Source organism: Ipomoea nil, unplaced genomic scaffold (assembly GCF_001879475.1).
Source record: "Ipomoea nil cultivar Tokyo-kokei standard unplaced genomic scaffold, Asagao_1.1 scaffold1361, whole genome shotgun sequence".
Taxonomy (NCBI): domain Eukaryota; kingdom Viridiplantae; phylum Streptophyta; class Magnoliopsida; order Solanales; family Convolvulaceae; genus Ipomoea; species Ipomoea nil.
The window spans coordinates 1,525,730-1,551,360 of NW_017617789.1; the positions used below are offsets into that span (position 1 = coordinate 1,525,730).

A 25,631-nucleotide genomic window follows, 5' to 3' on the forward strand; every position below is an offset into this window, starting at 1 on the left:
AGCCTTAATACTTCTCATGATCTACAACATAATTAATAACGAACATAACAATCCACTATTGACAGTTTAACATTTTATTTAATTTATTTTTCATTGAAAGTCTACTATATTTTTTTTAATATATCTAGAATATTTTTTTTTAATAATAAATCATTTTTGTTTTAATACATACATATGTATTTCAATATAGATTACGTGATCTTAGACTCTTACAACTTTAAATCTCTGCATAATTTTTAAAAAATGTTATAAAAAGTTACATTATAGTAGTAATTAGGCTAAAGAGTTTATACTTATTAAATACGAAGTACTAAGGATGCGAAGTGGGATTAGTCATTTGTCGATGTGTGCTACGATTTTAATATGAAATAATATTTTAGAGATATAACTAGTAAAAAATCAATTATATTTAGTTTTTTTTTTATGACGAGGACAACAACAACAACAACCCGCCGTACGAACTAATTAATGTGTAATAGCCCGAGGTAAATCATACTTTATCCACTCGATCACTCTTTTAAGGACAATTATATTTAGTTTTAGTACGTCATAGAAGAAAGTGATCATGTAACAATAGTTATGAAATAAATAACGAGAAACTTTCATTTCATTAAGAGCATCCACCATGGTGGATTTTTATTTTTTATTTTTTTTGAAAAGTTTTTGTAAGTGTGAGTAAGAAAGAGAATATGGGAGCAAAGAGAAAAAAAAAGATGAAAAAATAAAATAAAATAAAATAAAACTGTTTTAAAAAAATTAAGGTTGTCAGGCACGTGCAGTGCACGCGCCCGCTAGGCACCATTTTGACGCTCATGCAATGGTGGTGAGTCTGGAGGATTAATCCCTTTCTTCTCTCTCTCCTGCAAATAACCCCAACTTTGTAGATGAGTTATTTTCTTCTATCTCTTAGAGCAACCCCATTAGGGGGATTGTTCACGGTATTTGAAAAAAAAAAATGCCTTAGTGGATGATGGAGAATTAGGTGAGAGAAGGGTTGAATTGCTTATGTTATTTTGGGGGTTTTGTCCGTTGGTGGGGCTCATCTTATGAAATAAAGAATTGCAGCTGGCTAGCGTGAAGGCCAACTTGCGCCCAGGCCCAGCCTCGCGCGTACACTACTGGGCGCCACAACCTTGGTTGTTTTTTTTTTTTTTTAAATTCAGCTTTTGTTTTTGTGTTTTTTTCTCTATTTTTTATTTTAATTTCTCTTATTTTCTCTTTTCTAAACACATCTACAAAAATTTCTAAAAAATTACACAAAAATTTCCACTATTGAAAATGCCCTTATACTCTCTCTCCCACATCCCTCAACACGATTCCAAAAACCCCATATAATCCATTGATGTTCATGCTCTAATATACATCACACATGAACATATAATATATGAGCTGAGATATGAATTGAAGTTTAACATCTAACGATGTTCCATGAAGAAACAATTGATGAATACATAAGCAAAGCATCACTAGACACGAGGCAGATGACATATTGTTTACGTACTTACATTTGTAAATTAAACTAAAACACAATCTTTTATTTATAGACCGATGATTATATTAGCTGCCACCTAAAAACTTGTCAACGTCGCTATTCACTCCCCTCGACAAAAACTTCATGCAAATCGGTGGCTTCACCCCTGCCAATGCCAAAATCGAGCTAGGAACTGACCAAAGACCATCCCCACAGATTAACCCAGAAGCCACAGCCGGAGCAAACGCAGCAGCTTTGGCCTTGTCCATCATCTCCCACACAAAAAGTATCAAGCTTCCAAGACACATGTCAATGGCGAAGTAAGACCCAATGTAGAACGGGATCGCCATTGCCATGGGGAGAGGGATGAAGCGCGACCACTTGGGCGGCGTGAAATCCTTGACGGCGTTGATGAGCATCGCGCCGAAGAAGAAGATGCAGCAGAGGAGAAGGCAGTATTTGGGCAGCGAAGAGAAGCCGTCGACGCCCAAGATCGCCATGTTCCTGTACGCCAAGGCGAACGGCGCCGGGTATTGCGAGTCGGGGTCGCCGAGGTTGGGGAAGGCGTTGTAGAATAGCCAGAAGACGGACGGCGCCAGCACGCAGCCCATCGCGGTTCCGATCACTTGGCTGACGAACATTGACCGTGGTGACGCCAGTGTCATGTAGCTGTTACAAATATATAAATACATTAACATAAAACTTAAATCATGAGGAGCCAACATGTAGTAGAGCCATTTCTGGACCCGATTTTAGGCTGTGCAAGCTGAGTTACCGCACAGGATCTCAAATTTTAGATGATTCAATATTTAATTTTTAGGTAGCTAGTTTAGAAATTAAAAAAAAAAAGTTCTCCATTGAAGGTTCCATGAAAGAATGGTAGGAAATGTGCTTATTGTATTTCAACTTATGTTAGAGGTTTGAAACTTGAGTGCTACTCCAACTTTGAACATCTCCGCACAGCAACATTTTACCACCTTATTATTAAAAAAATATATAGGGAAAGGGGTTAAATAGACCCTCGAACTTTAACTTAAAAGTTAATTAGGCCCCTAAACTTTTTAAAGGTGCAATTACACCCCTCAACAATTCATTTAGGTGCAATGAAGCCCAAAAACCAGTTAATGACCTGCTATCACAAGTCATTAAGGTTAAGGCCACTTCCCGGCGAATTTTCTGGCAAAAAAAGTGACCAGCAACCGACCCAGATTTTGCCGAAATTTCACCGGTCACTTTTTTGTCGGAAATTTCACCGGTTGGCCTGAACCCTAATGACATGTGATAGCAGGTCATTAATTTATTTTTGGGCTTCATTGCACTTAAATGAATTGTTGAGGGGTGTAATTGCACTTTTAAAAAATTTAGAGACCTAATTGACTTTTAAGCTAAAGTTCGAGGGCCTATTTAACAATTTTTTTAAAAATATAATATTAATTTTAAATATGGTGATTTTGATAGAGCCTCATTTATTTACCAGAACGGCATACGTACCCGGTCTTGAAATCTTGCATCAAGTCGGAAGCTGTTGAAACGATGTTCATCATGACACCGCAGGCCGCTAAGCCTGCCAAAACCCCGCCGTGCGACTTGCCCGCCCAGGCCCCGATGGTGAAAATCGCCAGTTTTCCGTAAGTGGAGGCGAGGGACCAGTCCGTCAGCCCGCAACCGTAGGCGTTACAGAACGCCAGCGCCGGCGCGACGATATAAATGACCAAAATATAGTACCATTTCAGCTGCGGAAATATCTTAGGCAGAGTTGCAGCGGAAACGGCGGCGATTGCGACGTAGCCGCTAAATGCGAGCCAGGTCGGAATTTGGTCCTTGAGGAAAACCTCAGTTCTGCGCTGATCGTCGAAAGAGGAAGCCGCCGCATCTGGGTCGCCGGAGGAAGGGCTGTTGGTGACTGGGATTACGCCGCCGGGGCCCTTGTTCTTGAGTTGAGCGGACAAGGCCATGAGTGTTCTGCTCAGAACTTTGAAGAAATTGTAAAGTCCATCTCCAAGAATCATTGATATTGCAATGAAAACCTGGGTTTAAAGAAATCTTAACCCTAAAACACATGAAACCAGAAATCTTGTGAAGGTTAAAGGCAAGGAAGGAAGATATATATACCCTGTAACCTTGGATGCCATGGAGGCTGGTATTGCTCGGTTCAGTATACCAATCACCTTTTCTGTTCTGGATAAGAGGCCACATTATACCCCAAGAAAGAATTGCTCCAAGTAACACCGAGATGTTGATTATGTATGGGCAAATCATTCCCACACCAACATATGTTGCTGAGAAATCAAAGTAAAACCTGAAATGAAGATGAGCGCAAATTAAGTACTATTTGGTGCTAGAGAAAATTTGTTGAGGAACAAGAACGGAGACAGAGAATATATGTAATTTTTAGGGGGTAATAAGACATAAGACGGGGACGAGAATACCTGTCCTGCCCTATATATATATATGTGTGTGTGTTAATACTTAGGTTTTTAGTTTTTAAAATTAAAAATTAAATTAATTTAATATTTTGACTAAAAGTTGACTGGAACGACTCTGGCCTCATGAACGGGAATGGGGACTACTTTTAATTCCCGGCTGGGAATGAGGACGGGGATAGGGTCGGGGTTGAGGACGGGGAGTATATTCCCGGCTCCCACCTTGCCCCATTGCTATTCCTAGTTTGTCAGGTTATTGATCTGAAAAATTATTAGAAGTTTCAAATTTGACTCCAGTGGCCTTGGTTGGAACGTCAACTATAGATAACCTAAACTGATTTACCTCTTTTTGGTCCTATGCCGCTACATCACAATTTGGGTTTACGCAATACACATTCTCAGATAATGACGGCTGGTTTTCTGGTTAATCAAAAGAAAAGTTGTACCTGTTTGCATAAGCTTTGAGGCCGAAAGTTGGGAAGGATTGGAATCCACAATCCTCTCCTGCAGTAAAGAACCACTGGAAGAAACCCCACAAAAAGCTGAAGGAGAAGAACTTGCCCAATGCTCTCACCTGTTTCCTGGTTCAGAAATTTGTATTCCCAGAATTTATCAACAAAAGAGATATGTAAAACATCAAAGGAGAGGGTGTAAAGGGGCTTACTTGGCTAGCTTTGCTCCTTGAGGAGTATGAAAACTGTTGATAAGGTGAGCAGTTGCAGTGCCACTTGGATATATCAATTTGAAGTCTATAACCATTATCTGCAGAATCATTGATATATATACCACAGAGGGTTAAAATCTATAGGGTGCCTTTAGTAACAGAAACTCGAAAATTTGGAGAATTGAAATGAATGCATGCAGTGATTACCTTGCGAAGAGGCACCACAGAAAACAGGCCAAGAAAACTAACGATGAACAGAAATCCAATCATCCATCCCAAGTGTGGGTTTTTGATGTTCTGAGCATCCAATGCTTCTGATGACTGTTTGGCAACTGCCTCACTCATGCCAAAGAGATAGGACCCGAAACCCCCTACAACGTAACACTATTGAGTCAAACCAACACTAAAAAGTTAAATTTAACACTCTAACAGCACACGTTTAATTCACGGATTAGGCCTAGAATAAAATGACGTTCCGAGAATAGGCTTATTTCGTTCTTTGTTAATGCTTTTTATTTCTAACCATACACTAAAATAACATTCATAAATGGTGTATTTAGTAAATAGCTATTAGCTAATTAGGGTAGTGGGCTTGACTAGTTGGTAACATTAGCTGATTGTAGAAAAATGGTTAGTAAATTAGTGGTTAGTTGATTACATTCAAAATGATTTTCTAAAAACGATAATCGAAAAAACTACTTTGAACAGTTTTTTGAATTTTAATGTTTTGGAACAATAAACTGTTACAAAATGTTAATTAATCAAACACTTATATGGACTGTTTAACCAAATCAAACAACTAATAGTGATCGAGTTAATACCAAAAATCGTCCTCGACTATAATGGTTTTTCTCAATTTCGTCCTAAACGACTTTGGTGACCTAATATCGTCCCAGACTTTTTTGTGTTTCGCTCAATTTAGTCCTCCATTTGTTATTCCGTCAAATTGGTGTTAAATTAAGGGACAATTCAGTAATGTCAATATTGATCTCTCTTTACTTTCAACTTGTGAAGTGCGAAATTCCTCTTTCTTGTACGAATTACACCCAGAATTACTCCCGGACCTGCAAATCAAATTTTATATTTGCAGTTTTAGGAGTAATTCGTAAAAAAAAAAAGGGATTTCGCAGTTCACATGTCTATGAGTAAAGAGATGCCAATATTAAAATTACTGAATTGTCTATTTATTTAACACCAAATGGACAGAATAACAAATGCGGGACTAAATTGAGCAAAAACAAAAAAGTCTGAGACTAAATTGAGCGAAACACAAAAGTCTGGGACGATATTAGGTCACCAACGTCGTTTAGGACGAAATTAAGAAAAACCACTATAGTCGAAGACGATTTTGGGTATTAACTCAATAGTGATCAAACAAGTTTAAATTGGCGGATAAGCTAACTATGTTACCAAACATGGTCATAAACAAATAATACTTCCTTGCTTATTCTATTTTCTGTTTTTTAAAATTAATTTCATAAACCAAACATGTTGTATAAAAAAGGATTGAGAGAGGGTTCATAGTCCATACCACTAAAAGCGATACCAGAGGTGGCAACAACACAAGTCTGAATAACAGTATTCTCCTGCCTCGTAAACGGCTGTTTCAACATCCCAGTTCTCTCCAAGAACGCCGTCCACGTCTTCACAAAGAAGAACCCCAGCAGCCCGGCCGACACGTTAAGCGAAGGAATGATTCCGGTGGTGAGGTTAAACTTCATCACAATCACCGTGAACAAGACCCCCAATCCCAGGCTCACCACAAAAGCTCTTATCGTCAACTGGTTTTGCCACTCCGGAACCTCCTTGTCCTTGAAGATCATCTCAACAGACTCCACTACCGCTGCTTCTTTCTTCTCATCGCCAAACCCTTCATCTTCCTCCTTCTTCCTTATCATCAGATCCGCCGACCCGTTTTCAATCCTATCACCATTCGTAGAACTCTCCATTCTTCAGCTCAGCTGATCGGAGCTATGAAAATTAACTCAATTCGAAACAATATAGTCTTGATCTATCGAGGTAGTAGTATAGTATTTATTATCTTGTTGCATTTATATATTGCCAATTTGCCATTGTTTTAATTTCTTGCTCTGCCATTATCGAATTGAACAAGCTAATGATGATAAAGCCAATGAATATGAAAATGATTCCTGGACAGGATTCGTGGAACGTAAGACGGATTTGTAGTAAAAATAGTATTATTAGACGTTGGAGTTCGTACGGTGAGTTGTCTGTGAAAATGACTTGGACACTGATTTCTTTGACGACATCGAAATCGTTGTCGTTTGTTCACTAGTATTCCTAGATTACAGTGTCCAACTGTATAGATCGAATTGAAATCTGTTTATATTTATAGAAGGTATTCATAGAGCACGGTGATGCATCAGTCTACTACTATCAAACTGGAGAAACAAATATTAGATTGTAAAGAATTATGAAACTGATTAAGAACCACCTGATAACCGAAATATCAAATAATCAATTTTTTTTTAATTAATAAACAAAAGTGACAACAATTAAAATTTGTCAATCAATTTAGTTATTGTTTATTTGACATTAGTTAATCAATAATTTGCTTACCGCAATACCGCTACATATATCATTGCACAACTCCTAAAATTTTGTAGCAAAACAATCTACATGTTCGATGTTGGATTGTTGGCACAACAATAACTTAATTTACATCACGATCGCAAATTAACCATAGCCTCCATTATTCCTCCCAATTTGTATATAATGTTCACACATGGAGATGTGACATTATAACAATAAAAAAAAAGTTATAAATTTGTCTTCTTTTATATGTATAATTTTTTCTAGTTGATAGATACTTTCACAAGAGACATTAGCATGGAATTGAACATTATTGTTATTATTTTAGGCCATTTGGAATTGAATATTATTGTTATTATTTTAGTCCATTTGGAATTGAACATTGTTGTTATTTTAGTCCATTTTGTTTTTTGAAGTTAGGGGTGAACATTCCAGTATGGTCTCTAACTAATCAAAAATCAATAATTTTTAAAATTTTTATAATCGACAATAGTGGATTGATAATATAGAGACACTAACTGAAAATAAAAAATTATAACCTATTTAAAATATTTCATTAAGTCGGGTACAGTATTAGGCTAATAGTGTTATATTCGGTGATCATAATTTTTTAATATTCATAATTAATTCATCGAATAATTGATATTTTTTTAAAACTAACAACTGATTACCGATCGAAATCAAAATTTTGATCAATTTAACTATCGATTATCGAGTTCTTCAATTTTTCGATAATTATGCTCACCCCTACATGTAATCATCCATTCATTTATTATAAATCGAGAGGAACGAATCATATTTTCCAAGATGTAGTGGTTGGTTTATAATTCCAGGAAGTATAGGGGCATAGGTGATAATTAATCACCCCTTTCAAAATTCTCACGGTTTTGTGCACTCCACCCCGCCATGGAGAACTGAAGCAATGAAGCGATGCTGTTCCTCACCGCCAATGCCCTCGGCTCGCTCGTGGAATCGGCCGTGTTGAACCGCTCTCTGCTTCTCGGCCAAGCCGTTCATGCGAAGATCGTCAAAACCCTTGAACCGCCTTTCCCTTCATTCATCTCCAACCACCTCATCAACCTCTACTCCAAACTCGGCGTCCTCAACTCTGCCCAACTCGTCCTCTCACTCACTCCCACCCGCCACCGCTCCGTCGTCACTTGGACTGCCCTCATCGCCGGCTCCGTCCAGAATGGCCACTTCGCCGCCGCCCTCCTCCACTTCTGTAACATGCGCCGCGACCGCATTCAGCCTAACGACTTCACCTTCCCTTGCCTGTTCAAAGCCTCGGCGTTCCTTAACTCCCCTCTCATTGGCCAGCAGCTTCATGCGTTGGCAGTTAAAAGCAGCTTGATATTGGACGTTTTTGTTGGGTGCAGTGCTTTTGATATGTACAGTAAAACGGGCATTAGAGAACTTGCAGACAAGGTGTTTGAGGAAATGCCGGATAGAAATATTGCAACGTGGAATGCATGTATTTCCAATGCTGTACTCGACGGGAGACATAATGATGCGGTTAACAAGTTTGTTGAGCTATTACGTGTGGGCGAAGAGCCTCCCAACTCAATAACCTTTTGTGCATTTTTGAACGCTTGCTCTGATGGCTTTTATTTAAAGCTCGGGATGCAGTTGCATGGGAATGTGATTCGACGTGGTTATGGTTTGGATATTTCTGTTCTAAACGGATTAATTGACTTTTATGGCAAGTGTCATGATGTGAAGTCCTCTGAGTTAGTTTTTGACAGCATGGATGAACGCAATGGTGTTTCTTGGTGCTCACTGCTAGCCGTCTATGAGCAGAATGACTTGGGGGAGAAGGCTCTTAAGGTTTTCTTGAAAGCCAGGGAAGAGGGAATTGAGCCGACTGAGTTCATGGTTTCAAGTGTGCTTAGTGCTTGTGCTGGGTTGGCTGCATTTGAGCTGGGAAGGTCAATTCATGGCCTTGTTGTAAAGGCCTGTGTTGAGGAAAATGTGTTTGTTAGGAGTGTGCTTGTAGACATGTATGGCAAATGTGGGTGCATAGAGGATTGTGAGAGAGCATTCTATGAAATGCCCGAGAGAAACTTGATAACCTGGAATGCTTTGATTGGTGGTTATGCTCATCAAGGGCATGCTAACATGGCACTGGATTTGTTTGAGGACATGACAAGAAAAACTCAAGATGTGGTGCCTAATTATGTTACATTTGTTTGTGTTCTCACTGCATGCAGTAGGGCTGGAGCAGTTGAAACAGGCATGGATATTTTTGAGGCAATGAAGGACAAGTATGGTATTGAACCAGGGGCAGAGCATTATGCGTGTGTTGTGGACATGCTTGGGCGGGCTGGAATGGTTGAGCGTGCATATGAATTCATAAAAAGAATGCCTATTCGGCCTACTGTGTCAGTTTGGGGGGCACTTTTAGGGGCATGTAGAGTGCATGGGAAACCAGAATTGGGTAAGATTGCAGCAGATAATTTGTTTCAGATTGATCCACAAGATTCTGGCAACCATGTGATCCTTTCAAATATGTTTGCATCTTCGGGCAGGTAGCATTACCATCATTTTCTGTTTGTTTGTTTGTTTAAAGAGGTACAATGCTTTAATATCTTAAATTATTATATTACTTTTGAGCAGTATTACAGACTCTATATACACCCTTTGTTGTCTAAAGAATGTCCATCCATTTCTTTGCTTTCTCCAAATATTCTACATTAATGTGTTTTGATTATTTTCCATGGATACCATCCAAACCCCTTATGCCTACAGTAGATAAATTAATAGATAAATTTATACTTCAAAATAAGTCGTCCTTGAACTTGAAAATTTATTTTTTTCTTCTTCTTGCTCTCAGTGAACTATCAATTAGCTACACTTTTGCTGCATCATGTTAGTTCAATGTATATATTGAGCTTTTATGTACACCTAAATACCTAATCATGTACTCAATACATGCAGGTGGGAAGAGGCTAACCTCGTGAGGAAGGAGATGAAGGACATAGGGATAAAAAAGGGTGCAGGATACAGTTGGATATCTGTTAAGAATTCTGTGCATGTTTTCCGAGCAAAGGACACATCTCATGTAAAATACCAAGAAATTCTTGCAATGTTGGCTAAACTAAAGAGAGAGATGAAAGCTGCAGGTTATATCCCAGAGACTAATTTGGCTCTTTATGATCTAGAAGAGGAAGAAAAGGAATCTGAAGTTTGGTACCATAGTGAGAAGCTTGCACTTGCATTTGGTCTCATAACTATTCCTCCTGGAGTCCCTATACGAATAACAAAAAATCTTAGGGTTTGTGTGGATTGTCATAGTGCTATAAAGTTCATCTCAGGCATTGTAGGCAGAGAAATTATTGTGAGAGACAACAATAGATTTCATCGCTTCAAGGACGGTCAGTGTTCATGCAAAGATTATTGGTGATGCTAATCAACAGTTTGAAGATTATTACAGGAAATTTCTTTCTCCTGGGCTATATCAAAGTTACTCCTGTGGCTATGATGCATCCAAAATCATAATATTAAGGTTGGAACCTGATCGAGCTGCAAGTAAACATCTCAGGCCACTGATGAGTGTTTGTCCAATTTGCCCAAAATCCCTTGTAAGATCTGCATTTAGAGTCCTGAAGAGTTTTGGGGTATGTGATGTAAATATGTAATTTATCTTCTCCCAGTGACAAACTGCCCATACTTGCTGGATGCTCCTAAATCCTGATCAGCCAGCATGTTACGTTTAACTTGAAGGTACGACTTCTTCCTTCCCATTACATCTTGCAGACTATGGTGTTCCATTCTCTTATATTAATTAGGTTTGTTAAATTAAAGATTGGACTTTGTTAAATTGTTATTATTATTATTCTTTCCAAAATGTTGAACCCCAACCCTAAGGGCCCGACAGAGCATCTGGGGCCTGGGGGATGTAAATCATGGTAACTCAACTGAACATGAACCATGGAGGCTAGACCTTTGTTTAGTGCAACTCGATCGCTGGTCATTCTTTCCAACTTCCACCTCTATAACCAGTTGAGCTGTCCATGCGTGCATTATTCTTATTATTATTAGTTGCTTTGTGCGAAGTGTCATGCCAACAATCAATTAATGTGTTGTACGGAGTATGTTTTAAATAAGGTAATATATAATATTATTATAATTAAAGAATTAATTTTATGTACTAATTAGTCGAAATTCATGCACCAAAATAATAATTATTATTTATTATTATAATTACAAAATTAATTTTATGTAATAACTAGTTGAAATTAATTTATCACAATAATAAATATTTATTAACATAATTGTTTAATATAATTGTCTTATTTACAAATTTCAATTTGTAATTCTTCTCACACACATATATATATTAACTAAGGTATAATATATTATTATAATTAAAGAATTAATTCTATGTACCGATAGAAATTAATATACCTAAATAATAATTTTTTTTTTTGATGGGAAACTAAATAATAATTATTCATTAACTTAATTTCCACACTTTCTTTTTTAAAAATTATACAAATTTATAATTCTATACATATATATATTTTAATTAAGGTATAATATTATATTAGTTCATGATTGCAGTAGGTGTTAGGCGCTAATGAGGCGGTAGAATACTGCCTAGCTATTTTTGCAATAGTGCTATATATATATATATCCCAATCCCATTAAAAGGGAAATTGAAAAAAAAAATAAAAATATGTTGGTGTAAAGTGTAAACCATCAATTGGCGCCGTTACTCTACATGTATAAATACATGCCTTTGGCTGGTTCTCTTAGAGTTCTCCACTTCTCCCTTCGCTAAACCCTAATTTATCTTTAGGGTTTTTCACATTGCAGCTTCTCTCCCCAGCGATTTCTATCTCTGTGCAAAATTACTAAACCAATGCAGAAAGGTTCAATATTTTTTAAAATGTTTTTTTTTTTTTTTTTTTGGGTTTTTAAAATCTGTTTTTTGAAAACGAGTTCACTGTATTTTGGTGACATTGTAGTTAAGAGAGAAGCAGAAGCTGCGGTCGAGAAGTCCAGCCCGAAAAGGCAGAAAAAGGATTCAGCTTTAGAACAAGCCATAGAGAAAAAAAGGGCCGATGCCAAGATTCAAAAGAAGAAGGTGGAAAGCAGTTCCTCTTCATCTGATTCTGAGGAAGAATTGAAGGTCAGTAGTATGTGCATGCTTGAAAGTACCATTTAGTGTTGTATGTTTTTATTGACCTAAATTTGATTTCCTGTAATTAGATTCTTATAAAAATTACTGTTCTTATATTTTTTTTTTTTTTGTTTTTAGAGTATGGATTATTTGTTCCATTCAATGTTTTTTAAAAATATATTGTGGGTTGTGTTTTAAACACCGAGTATCTGATGGTGTTTTTAAGAAACCAGTGGTTGTCAAAAATGGGAATCTTTCAAACAGTAATGATTAGGAGAGTGATTCAGATGAAGATGAAGTACTGGATGTTTGAGATATAATTTACAATAGAATGCAATATTGATGTACCATGTTCTTTTTTCCCATGATTTTAACACTGGTTTTTTGAAATTATATCTAGGTCCCAAAGATAAAACAAGCTGCTTATGCTAAAAAATATCAGTCCAGCTCTGAAGATAGTAGCTCTGATGAGGAGGCTGCCAAGAAGGTTCCTAAAGGAAAGAATGCACCCACTACAACCATTAAGATGGAAGTTAGTTCTAGTGATTCTAGCTCAGATGAGGAGATGCCTGCTGCCAATAAGGGTCCTGCTCCCAAAGGAAAGAGTGCACCTGCTGCATTAATTAAGAAGAAAGATCTTAAAGGAAAGAATGCACCCACTACAACCATTAAGATGGAAGTTAGTTCTAGTGATTCTAGCTCAGATGAGGAGATGCCTTCTGCCAAGAAGGGTCCTGCTCCCAACGGAAAGAGTGTACCTGCTGCATTTATTAAGAAGAAAGATAGTTCTAGTGATTCCAGCTATGATGATAGTAGCTCAGATGAGGAGATGCCTGCTTCCAAGAAGGGTCCTCCTCCGAAAGGAAAGAGTGCACTTGCTACATCCATTAAGAACAAAGATATTTCTAGTTATTCCTATTATGATGACAGTAGCTCAGATGAGGAGATGCCTGTTGCCAAGAAGGGTCCTGCTCCCAAAGGAAAGAATGCACTTGCTGCATCCATTAAGAAGAAAGATAGTTCTAGTGATTCCAGCTCTGATGATAGTTACTCAGATGAGGAGATGCCTGCTGCCAAGAAGGGTCCTGCTCCCAAAGGAAAGAGTGTTGTTGCATCCATTAAGAAGAAATATAGTTTTAGTGATTCCAGCTCTGATGATAGTAGCTCAGATGAGGAGATGCCTGCTGCCAAGAAGGGTCCTGCTCCCAAAGGAAAGAGTGCACTTGCTGCATCCATTAAGAAAAAAGATAGTTCTAGTGATTCCAGCTCTGATGATAGTTACTCAGATGAGGAGATGCCTGCTGCCAAGAATGGTCCTGCTCCCAAAGGAAAGAGTGTTGTTGCATCCATTAAGAAGAAATATAGTTTTAGTGATTCCAGCTCTGATGATAGTAGCTCAGATGAGGAGATGCCTGCTGCCAAGAATGGTCCTGCTCCCAAAGGAAAGAGTGCACTTGCTGCATCCATTAAGAAAAAAGATAGTTCTAGTGATTCCAGCTCTGATGATAGTTACTCAGATGAGGAGCTGCCTGCTGCCAAGAAGGGTCCTGCTCCCAAAGGAAAGAGGGTTGTTGCATCCATTAAGAAGAAATATAGTTTTAGTGATTCCAGCTCTGATGATAGTAGCTCAGATGAGGAGATGTCTGCTTCCAAGAAGGGTCTTCCTCCCAAAGGAAAGAGTGCACTTGCTGCATCCATTAAGAAGAAATATAGTTTTAGTGATTCCAGCTCTGATGATAGTAGCTCAGATGAGGAGATGTCTGCTTCCAAGAAGGCTCCTGCTCCCAAAGGAAAGAGTGTTGTTGCATCCATTAAGAAAGATAATTTTAGTGATTCCAGCTCTGATGATAGTTACTCAGATGAGGAGATGCCTGTCACCAAGAAGGGTCCTGCTCCCAAAGGAAAGAGTGTTGTTGCATCCATTAAGAAGAAATATAGTTTTAGTGATTCCAGCTCAGATGAGGAGATGCCTGCTACCAAGAATGGTCCTGCTCCCAAAAGAAAGAGTGCACCTTGCATCCATATTATTATTAATTACATAAAATAGAAAATTATATACACGAAAGCTCATAAATGAACATCTAAAAATATCTCCTTAGAATATTAATGTGCATACAGATTTTTTAATCATTAAGAAATAAATAACTACAATTATTTATAAAATGATATTTGTGTTGTTGCTCGTTGATTCAAATCTTGTAGTAATAAATAAGTAAATAAATCTATTTCTTAAAAAGGAGCAAGCGGTTGATGATGTTCTTATTGAGACTGATGCTCTTCGTTTAATCTTACGTGATATTAATAGTCTTCTTATGTTATTTTTAAATGTTTCTATTTCTTTTGTAAAGCGTTTGGCTAATATGGTTGCTCATGTAATGGTGAACACAGATCCAAACGGTGCCATTTTTACGAAGAAAAAAAAAATTCGCTAAAGTGGTGTTACCGGCGCGCGTTTGGTCATATTATGAATTTTCTATTATGAGATTATGAATTATGAATGTACTGTAAATTCATAATCTCATAACAAAAAATTCATAATCGCATAAAAGAAAAACACTTATTAAATTATGAATTTTCAGTTATGAGATTATGAATTTACTGTAAATTCATAATCTCATAACAGAAAATTTTCTAATCTCATAAAAAAAAAAACATCATTTCATAACTGCACATTCATAAATCCATGCAATTATGAATGTGCAGGCATGGATTTATGAATGTGCAATTATGAAATTATGAATTTTCTTTTTATGAGATTATGTTGAAGAAGCTTGCGCGAAGAGGAAGTGAAACCGCAAAATGTGAAAATGAAGAAGAAAAGTCGCGCGGTTAATTAAGAAAAAAAAAAAAAAAGATAACGGTGCACTGTTATCGTTGGGACCGTGTTCACCATGAATGGTGAACACGGTTCCATGGCATAACGATCCATGTATGTCGGGTTTGGTTACACATCGGCCCTCCTTTTATTTGTCATGCTTTATGTAAGGATTTACGTGATATATGAATCTAATTGTGGTTTTGGTTTTCAAAAAAAAAAAAGATTGAGAGATAATAAACAATTTGAGTTGTTATTTATAGTAATACGTAAATGGACACAATGAGATAAGAGATTATCATGGTCCAAAATTAAAAATTAATTTAACTAATTGTATAGTGACACTTAACAACGACAAGACTAAAATGAACATGAATGAGGCTTGAAAAGTAGTGTCACGGAGCTAGAGAGTGTTGTCGGGAACATTAAAGACCAAGAAGGGAATTGGTAAAACTACAAACTTTGTTGCGGAGCTTTGAGAACTTCGTGAGGGCTTGTCACTAGTGCGGGACATGGGCCTCAGTGCGGTGGATGTGGAACTTGAGTCTGAAATTGTTATCAACACTGGCCCATGGACAATAGGCATGAGACTAGAACCTTGGTAATTGACTGCATAAATTTTATTAATCAGATTGAGACCACTATGACATCTCACATCTTTAGAGAAGGTAACTAATGTGCTAATTTTCTAGTCAAATGGGGGCAAAATTACTACTGGGGCACTATAATAATTGATCGGGCGTCGATTGAGATAGAGTCTTTGCTCAAACGGGTTGTTGCAAGTGTCCTAACGAGAACAATTTGATAACACTCAGGACCTAGGAGGTCCCTCCGTAGCACCAAAAATAAAAAAGGTGACACCAAATTAACAGTGCTTTAGATTTGATAAAATGAAACTAAATTTGGTAATATAAGATTATAATATTGTGTGTGTATATATATATATATATATATATATATATATATATTAATTTGACTATTTACGGGGTTTACATATTAATATATACACTAAATAAAGTGGAAATAGCGACAAAAAATTATGTCGCTAGAAAAAAAAATTCATCGTTAAAAGAGACATTGCTTATTTTTGCGACGAATTCTAAGTCCATCGCTAATTTATTTTATTTTATTTTTTTTTTAAAAAGCCGTTGTTATTTCCTCCTCACGACGATTGGGAGGACGAAACTTGCAAGGGAATAGTGATAAAATTTCCGTCACTAAATTTGACGTTAGATATTTCCGTTACTATTTCGTTACTATTCTCTATTGTTGGAAGGTATTTAGCTACGTAATAGCTACACTTTATGTCCTTCACTAAATTTTAAAAAAATTTTAAAAATATGTCCACTAATTATTAATTATCTCATACCTGTATTAAACCTATATAGTACTTCAATATATAATTTCATAATATATTATATTAAGAAATTCAAACTCAATAACAATAACAAACTCAAATATAACATTGTAAAGTGTTCCATCGTTTGAAACTGTATCAAATATATTAATATACATAATCTAATCATCACCTATGTTTTCAACATTTGAATTGACAAAATGTTCATCTAGAGTAGTTACAGGCCGTGGCATATATAAGTGGGTAGCATGCCGTTTAGACGCAATTCGTCAAACAAACTTGTGTTCTGAGCTTGCATAGCCTGTATATGAGCTCTTTCAGCCTGAGTTCTTTCAACTTGTATTTGAGTCTGCATCTCAACTCGTATGGTTTCTAACTATTGGGTCACCATCTCCTTCATTGCATCTTGATTAAGTTGTGAAGTAGCAGATGTGCTAAGCTATTATATTGTTAATAAATGAGGATGCCTTAGTCCCTGGGCTATAAATATGTTGTTTCTTTACCCCACTAGCTATTAAGGTACCATGCCTTAGAGATGCATTGAGGACTGATATTTGAGAAGTTAAGCTATTCTGTCAAAGAAAAACTGTAAAAAATTAAATTTTAAAAAAATCATTGAGCTCAATTCACTATGAAGTTCCTCTAAGTTTTTCCACAGCTATGAACTCCAGTGTTCCCTCTTTAACATCACTTAGTCCACAATGGTCTTCATCGAGTATTTTCTTTGCTCCTAACACATAAAAGTTCTCATTGCTGCATTTATGTTACAATGATATTATTCAGAAATTGGTGCAACATAATCAAATTCACAAAATTCATTTATGCCTATTTCACTAAGCAGCAGGTAAAGATGTTTCCTGTTTTAGATAGTTGAAATAAATTTGTTAAAATCTTGTAAATTCTTTTATGTCCATCCCATAGTCATAACTAATTTTAGATTAATATATTATTCTAACACAAAATTAAATGAAAAAAAAAACAGTAAAAACAACAAACCTGTAAGTATCCCATAGCAAAGAAGTCAACCAATCTAAATAATTACGTGTCACGTTAAATTCACTAGAACTTTTTTTGAGTACTATTAACTCCATTACAAGGTAGTATCTGTTCGATCCTATGACCTTCCTCAAGGGGAGCCACAAATGTGTCATTTGAGCGTAGAAGGTGTTTGACATTATCTCTAGTCTTTCTTTGAACTTTGTTGCAGTCAAAGATAAGGATAATGAAACCACAAGAATACGCACATACAAGTAGAAAAGAAAGGGAGAAATAAAGGAGGTAATTTAGTTAGTAGCATTATATCAAAAGCACTAGTGTCTAATATAAGTATATAACCAACAAAATCTTCCATGAAACAGGACAACAGGTTGTCAGCTACAACACAAAGCCAATATAGCAAATATGTTTAATTTTGAGTGATTATTTAGGTGACCAGAAGGACATTGCAGTGAGCACTAGACACAATCATATATATTGTATTGGACTTTTATTTACTTTTAGTTGATAAATATCTTTCTATTATCAACCTTATGGCCCTATTTGATAAAATAGTTAGTTTATCAGTTAATTTTGACTTATTTGACTACTATTAATTATTTGATTTGGTTAAAAAATCAGTATAAGTGTTTGGTTAATTAGGTTTTTGTAACTCCAAAATGCTAAAATTCAAGAAGTTGTTCAAAACAACTTTTTCAATTAGCTTTTTGAGAAAAGAATTTATTCCAAACAGCTATCAGCTAACAACTAATTTACCAAATACTTTTCTACAATCAACTAGTTATACCCTCTAATCAACCGAATCAGCTAACAGCTATCAAATAACAGTCATTTACCAAACATGACCTATATCTTTAAGAAAAACATTCATATGTAGCATATAGTAAGCATCCAATACACACTAAAGGATGTTCAGAGGGTCTTAAAAAAATATCGCATAAATATGAACAATATCAGTCTACCACTACAAATTCATGAAGTACAAAATATAACAATACAAAATTTCTTACAAGAAAACAAAAGTTCTATATCTAAGGAAACATCCTCACTAAAAGGATTACATACAACTTCTTATTACATATACCTTGTATGATGTGCCAGAACTCAGTCCAAACTTACTTCCTATAATTAAAATAGACAAAGGAAGGAAAAATATCAATTAGGTCATTGAACTTAAAAATGCAATTAGGCCATTGAATTAAAAAATACAATTAGATCATTGAACTAAAAAAATGTAATTGGGTCCTTGAACAACCCAAAATGATACAATTGAATCAAAAGTGACTTATTTACTTGTTAGTTTGCTGATGTGGAGGTTATCATATTAAAATAATTTTTTTTAATTTTATTTTAATAATTTCAAATAACAAATTAAAAAAAAAAAAGAACAAGATTTCTGCCAATTCGGCTCCAGGCTGACGGAGACGAAGAACCAGTCTTCGTCTCCGGCCGGAGACGAAGAGGTCCATTCGTCTCTAGGCTGTTGGATACGAAGATTGTTTATTCGTCTCTGGCAACCTAGAGACGAAGACCGAAAATCTCATTTTTTTAAAAAAAATGTTATTTAAAATTATTAAAATAAAATAAATAAAATATTTTTAAATATAATAACCTCCACATGTGCAAACTAATAGGTAAACAAATCACGTCTGACTCAATTGTATCATTTTACATTGTTTAGGGATTCAATTGCATTTTGTTGAGTTCAATAGCTAAATAACATTTATGTTACAATTTAAAAACTATAACAACTCTACTATAACCACTTTTAATTAATGTTTCTTTAATTTTATTTAACTAAGCATTTAGAAAAAAATAAAATACTCTGCTATATACTCATTTAATTTTTGTTAATATGCCTTTTATTTATTTAATTAAACATTTCCAAACAATAGTAACATTTCTTATTCTAACATCAATAAATTGATAAATAATAATGAAATTTATAATAATTAATGAAATACACAAAAATACACCTTATATATTATTTTCAAATTTTTAATTAGATAAAAAAAAAAAAGACACATTAATAAAAATTATAGGGATTGACATTTCGATTTGGTTTCTTTAATTTTGATTTGCTGGGAAGTTGTGTTTTACCCTCAGTTAAAATCTTTCTACAATCATCTTCGTTACATTTTTCTATAATAGTTGTCTTCTATCTAATATTCCAATGTACTATTTCATTCTACATGCTTCATGGCTTGTTTGGCTATTTAGTGTTTTTGCATCCAAGTTATAAATTGGTATGTGAATTAGTAATGAAGTTTAAATTATTTGAGAGTTGTTTGTCCTTAGATGTAAGGCTTGCATGTGATACCCCGTAAAATCTATTCCGAAAATTATTTTCGAAGATTAATTTCTAGAATGAAATTTATTTTATATGAAGCCTATTTTTTGAATAAGAACACTTCCTAGAATCAAGAGCCCAGTTCTTTGAACTAGCCCATATATATTTGTTCCGCAAATTATGCTGTGCAACCGAATGCACCTTGCAAGGTGCATACGGTTGCAAAACGGCACCGTTTTTGTTAAAAAATGCGCGTCCCACTTAAAGAAAAAATCAGGTTCGATTCCCGGCAATAGCATTTTTATATATCCAAAAATTCATAACTATATATCCACAGTGAATGAATGAAGTAAAAATCCACAATGAATGAACTAAATATCCACAATGATTGAACTAAATATCCACAATGAATGAACTAAATATCCATAAATTCATAACTATATATCCACAGTGAATGAATGAAGTAAATATCTACAATGAATGAACTAAATATCCACAATGAATGAACTAAATATCCATAAATTCATAACTATATATCCACAAATTTATAACTATATATCCAGAAATTCATAACTATATATCCACAAATTTATAACTATATATCCAGAAATTCATAACTATATATCCACAATAACGTTATTGCCGAGAATCGAACCTGAATTTTTTTTTTTTTAAAGTGGGATGCGCGTTTTTAGTCAAAACGACGTCGTTTTGCATCGTATGCACCATGTGCATGGTACATTCGGTTGCACAACATAACTATTGTATTTGTTCTAAGAAATTTAATTCCTAGTATATTGTGGGCTTTCCTCTGTTATACATATATTTATTTATTTAAGATTTGAATCGTTTAGGCCAACTCTTCTATTATATATGTATATTGCTAGATAACAACAACCCAAGCCCAATCTTCATAAAATATACGTTACGGGAGGGGCAATATATGTACTATTTTAAAAATTGAGGGACAATATTTACACGACTAATAATTTATAGATGAGATTAATAATTGATATATTATGGAGTGGCATAAATTACAATTTTTTATAAGTTTAATCTAGAATCTATCTATATATAAAAGTAAAATCCTCCTATGTAATTTTCCCGCTCAAACTTTTATAGTCAAATTAATGAAATATTTTATTGGTCAAATTAATAAAACTTATTTGGTAAGCAAATGTAAAATGGAAATGTTATAAAAGCTATTAATTGGTAATACTAGTATTTGCCCCCGTGCGATGCACGGAATGAATTTGTTGTAATATATTAAAAGTATTTGGATTGATATATAATTATTTAAATTAAAACACCAAATATTATATAGTGCAATTGAATAATTGAGTTAGATCGATTATGTTTTCTGATGTTATTAATGCTTGAATTCGAACAAATAATTATTCAATTAATAGCCAACGTGTAGATGTACGCATCCGGTGCTGAAACTTTAGAGATTTTATATAGCAGTGTTTATGATTTGTATTAATTGGTCTAATTAGCTCGTTGTCTAACTTGCAACTCAGTTATATAAATTATTTGTATAGAATATACAACATACAACATAAATATTAATATTAATTGATATTCAATGTAATATCACAAAAATAAAGTGATATTTAAATAATATATAAATGCAATATGTACCTTAGAGTCATGAAATAAGCACTCTAGAGTTTGGCGGTTGACGCCTTGACGGCTGTGCGTTGATATTCTCTGGACAAATAACAACGCGTCAACTGAAGGTCTATAAAGCGTTTCCTTGTCTTGGAAGATAGATCAGAGGCAGTGACAAAATTTGACTTCATTACAAAACAATAAAGAGAAAGTTGAGAAATATAAGAGAAGAATTAAAAGTATATAATGGTAGAAAAGAAATGAGTTTGTGATCATTTTATATTCAGGAAATACATATCACTATCAATTTGTCTATACTATAATTATTAAATATTAAATATTAATTATTACTATTTATTAATATAATTAATTAATTATTATTTAATTCATATAATTATCATAATATAATTGCCGATTATATATTTCCAGTGAAATATTAATATATATTCATTTCGTTTTCTAATATTCCATTTCCTTTTGAATATGTTCATTTCTTTTTTCCTTCATACAAAGAATAAATATTGATTGCCATATTTTTTTCCTTCATAATTTTTTTTTTATATTTTATTTGTTGGTTACTAATTTTTTGGTAGGAAAAACTGTGTTATATTTCCAGTAAAATTTTAATATATTCATTTTGTTTTCCCTAATATTTTATTTCCTTTTGAATATATTCATTTCCTTTTCCTTCCTAAAAAGAATTAAAATTGATTTTCGTTCCTTTTTCCTTCATAATTTTTTCTTAATATTTCATTTGGTGGTTACTAATAACATATTCCCATGTGTAATATTTATTTATTTTTTCGTTCATAAAAAGTATTAATATTTATTTTCATATAACTAAAAAATAATATAATTATAAAAATATAATTACTGATTATGCTTCCAGTGAAATATTAATATATTCTTTTCCTTTTTCCTTCATAAATAATTAATATAATTATAATAATATAATTTGCTGATTATATTTCCAGTGAAATATGAATATATTCATTTCATATTTTCTTCATTCTTTTTTCTTTCATAATATTTCATTTGGTAGTTACTACTTTTTTTGAAGGGAAAACTTGTATTATATTTGCAATGAATTTTTAATATTAATTTCCTTTTTCATTTGGCCTGATTCCCATACCAATTATTAACAGAATACTAATAATAGATTCTTGTGTGTAATATTCATTTTTTTTTTCATTCATAAAACGAATTAATATTCATTTCCATGCATGACATAAAATTTAAATAACTTTATTCTACAAAATGTTTAAAAAATTATAAAATCAAATAATAATCATCACAACATACTATTACCATATATTATAAGGCATTGTGTTATTAAATATTACATGAGATTTAAAAAGTTTACAGAAATGAGCGCTCGTGTCGCCAGAATAAGGCACCACAATAATTATATAAATGAGCAGCATCCCCAAGGTCCAAATAGGAATCCAATTACATAAATAGTTTATTATTAACACATTATTGGTTGTTTGATGAAATTGAACATATCTAAGAGTTGTGAGTTCATAAAAAATGACCATATCCGTTATTTTCAGATACGAATTGTTTGAAATCCGTATTTTGTTCTTGACGATGTTGTACTGGAAGTTCTCACAATTGACCACAAACCACTATTAGAATGATGATGTGGTACTTTTTGCACTTTAAAAAACATAATTAACTGTTAATTATTGCACTTTAATAAAATAGGAATAACCAAGATTGTAAAAATCGTGAACCGTATAATCTAAATTACCATTTGATACATCAGCTAATGGTGGACGATCGAATATCACTGTTCAATGGGTATAAATTTGGGTTGCTAGCAACTGCAAATAGAGTTAACGCGTACAAATCAAACAATGGTTAATTAAATAAAATGATATTAAAAAATTCTATAGTATTGAAAGATAAAATGATATTTAAATATAACATATACCATTTGTGATTGCACTCAATGGTGTTCCTCTGGTGCCACATGATTATCTTCGAACAAACTTTGATGAACATTAACTATTGCAAAAAAAGATTCGTAAAAATATAAGTGTTTAAATAATTCTCATAGAATAGATTCTACTTAGACAGAAATATGAATGAGTCTTCTGAATTGTAATAATTTTGAAAATAATAATAACAAATAAATGCATGGTAATTAATATGAACATGTTAATTGTAAGTAATCAATAATTTGTAAGAAAAAAAAACAATTGTATTTATTAAAATGTAAAAGTTATTACAAATAATGTGAACGTTAAAATTGAATACCATTGATGGATATATTAATCGGTGTTCTTGGAGAAGAAATCATAAATCCACCATACAACGGTTCATTACCTGTCACTGCAATTATTTATATGAAGTTAAGATATTTAAAAATGATACAGTAAAATACTTACAAATGATTGTGATACAAAATTATATTTACCAATCATTGTTGGGGTGACTGGTATAACTGATGGTGCACCAATAGTTGATTGTAATGATGGTTGAGCATTATCGACCGATATATTTGATCGCAATAACGATGCTTGTGTATTATTATGATTACACAATGGCTCGTTTTCTAAAAAAATGAAATGGCAAAGTTTAAATTATTGTGAAGGAATAACTAATAATGACAATAAAAAAAAAGTTTGTTTAGTACCAAAAATTGAATACTATAAATTATTTAGATATTTATTAATTAACCATTTCTATATTACATTTTTATTACATATACACCAATAAAAAAGGCAACCCCAATACAATAGTTTCCGAAATTGTAAAAATTTTTAAGAAGCAGTAGGCCATTCTCAGTGAATTATTAGAATACTTTTATTTTCTGTCATTAGTAATTACACATCTTTATATATACATATTGCAAAATTATTTCCATCTTTAATTACATTATTTACTTACCATAGAATATTTGGTTATAAATAACGTTATTTTCTTACCAATTGTGCTTTATTAATTCTTTTATCAATAAATAAATTAATATTAACAAAAGTTTGAGTAGGAAAATTGAAGAAGATGATTTTACTTTTATTAATGGTAAGTATAGAAGTATAGATTTCCATATAAAAGAATAGAATAATTATTACTTATAAATTAAGTAATAACGTTATATAATATACACAGCAAGAGATATATAGCAATTAAAAAATGTAAATATTTTTTGATAAGTAAATTATCTGCTTATAAATTATTAAATCAATGTGGATATTTTGACTCAGGTATATTATTTCCTTATAAATGTAGGGTATTACGTTATTATATTATATATACGGAGTAAGGATTTTACTTAATTTCTTAACAAAAATATTTTCTTATAAATTACGTTACTTTCTTACCAATTATGTTTTATTAATTGCTTATATCATATGCTAGGGGTGTCTCCCCCGGATCTACCCGTCCTTTCAATAAAAAAATGTTATATGCTAGGGGATTTTGGGTAACGGCCATGAATGTAATAACATATATATATATATATATATATATATATATATATCAATTGCTTGCTTATTAATGACTTTTTGATTTCCATGAATATCAAGTACCATATACATCAATTCCTTGCTTAATTAATATTAGTATATTAGTATTATTAATTATTTTCTTATAAAATAATATAATAATTATTAATTCATTATTTACTTATAAATTAAGTAATAACATTATAATAGTTTAGCATAATAACGATATATTATTTCCTTAATTAATGTTAGACGGATGGGATATAGTACATATTCGTGCTGATGGGATATTATTTCCTTGATTAACACTAAGTAGCAATAACATTAGTTTCTTACCAATTATACTTTATTAATTATTTTATCAATAAATTAATTAATAAATTAATAGTATGACAATGTTAAATTATAACTTATGTGACGTACATACTAAAAATTTAAAATATTAAATTATACAATGTTATTAAAAACTATTAATGTTATTAAATTTTATATATAAAAATGTGATATGAGCTTTATTTATTCATATATATAATTTTGTAATTTAATAATTATGTTGATTTGATAAGAATAATTAATAATATACTCCATAGATATTAAAGGTATATTTATCATAAATAAACAATTATTGATCTAAATTAAATGTAAAATAATAACAGTTATCCTATTTTTTTAAAGACAAATTTTTATACACAGAGACAAAATCTAACCCTGCCCATCTTCTCTGCAGCCCTCACTCATTGCACTCTCTTAGCCTCTAACTTCTCTCATGATCTCTCTCTATCTCGCAGCATCGGCGTCTCCGCTTCTCCTCCCTCGGTGTCTCCAACTTTCTTCCTCGGCAATATTGTTAGAGTTACAATTAAAAAGAGTAAAG

The 25,631-nt window shown here is 33.3% G+C and overlaps 2 protein-coding genes across 5 annotated transcripts; one reads left to right on the forward strand and one right to left on the reverse strand.

The window, feature by feature from the left end:
* Positions 1-1,387: 1,387 nt before the first annotated feature.
* On the reverse strand, positions 1,388-6,561 carry LOC109185817 (probable metal-nicotianamine transporter YSL7). The gene is made up of 7 exons (XM_019335763.1): positions 6,090-6,561; positions 4,766-4,929; positions 4,559-4,656; positions 4,341-4,475; positions 3,584-3,770; positions 2,963-3,498; positions 1,388-2,140 (listed from the first exon to the last, which is right to left on the reverse strand). Exons 1-7 carry the CDS (start codon positions 6,505-6,507, stop codon positions 1,558-1,560), a joined length of 2,121 nt encoding a protein of 706 aa, XP_019191308.1. The 5' UTR covers positions 6,508-6,561; the 3' UTR covers positions 1,388-1,557.
* A 1,436-nt stretch (positions 6,562-7,997) lies between these two features.
* On the forward strand, positions 7,998-12,164 carry LOC109185819 (pentatricopeptide repeat-containing protein At4g14850-like). 4 transcript variants are annotated; one of them, XR_002055041.1, is made up of 3 exons: positions 7,998-9,639; positions 10,049-10,834; positions 12,082-12,164. XR_002055041.1 is itself a non-coding variant. In XM_019335766.1 (3 exons), exons 1-3 carry the CDS (start codon positions 8,042-8,044, stop codon positions 10,512-10,514), a joined length of 2,004 nt encoding a protein of 667 aa, XP_019191311.1. In that variant the 5' UTR covers positions 7,998-8,041; the 3' UTR covers positions 10,515-10,931. The 4 variants fall into 4 exon arrangements, 3 of the variants coding, with proteins under 3 accessions (XP_019191311.1, XP_019191312.1, XP_019191310.1); XM_019335766.1 differs by lacking the exon at positions 12,082-12,164 and having other exon boundaries at positions 7,998-9,079; positions 9,140-9,639; positions 10,049-10,931; XM_019335767.1 differs by lacking the exon at positions 12,082-12,164 and having other exon boundaries at positions 7,998-8,581; positions 8,834-9,639; positions 10,049-10,931.
* Positions 12,165-25,631: the final 13,467 nt, after the last annotated feature.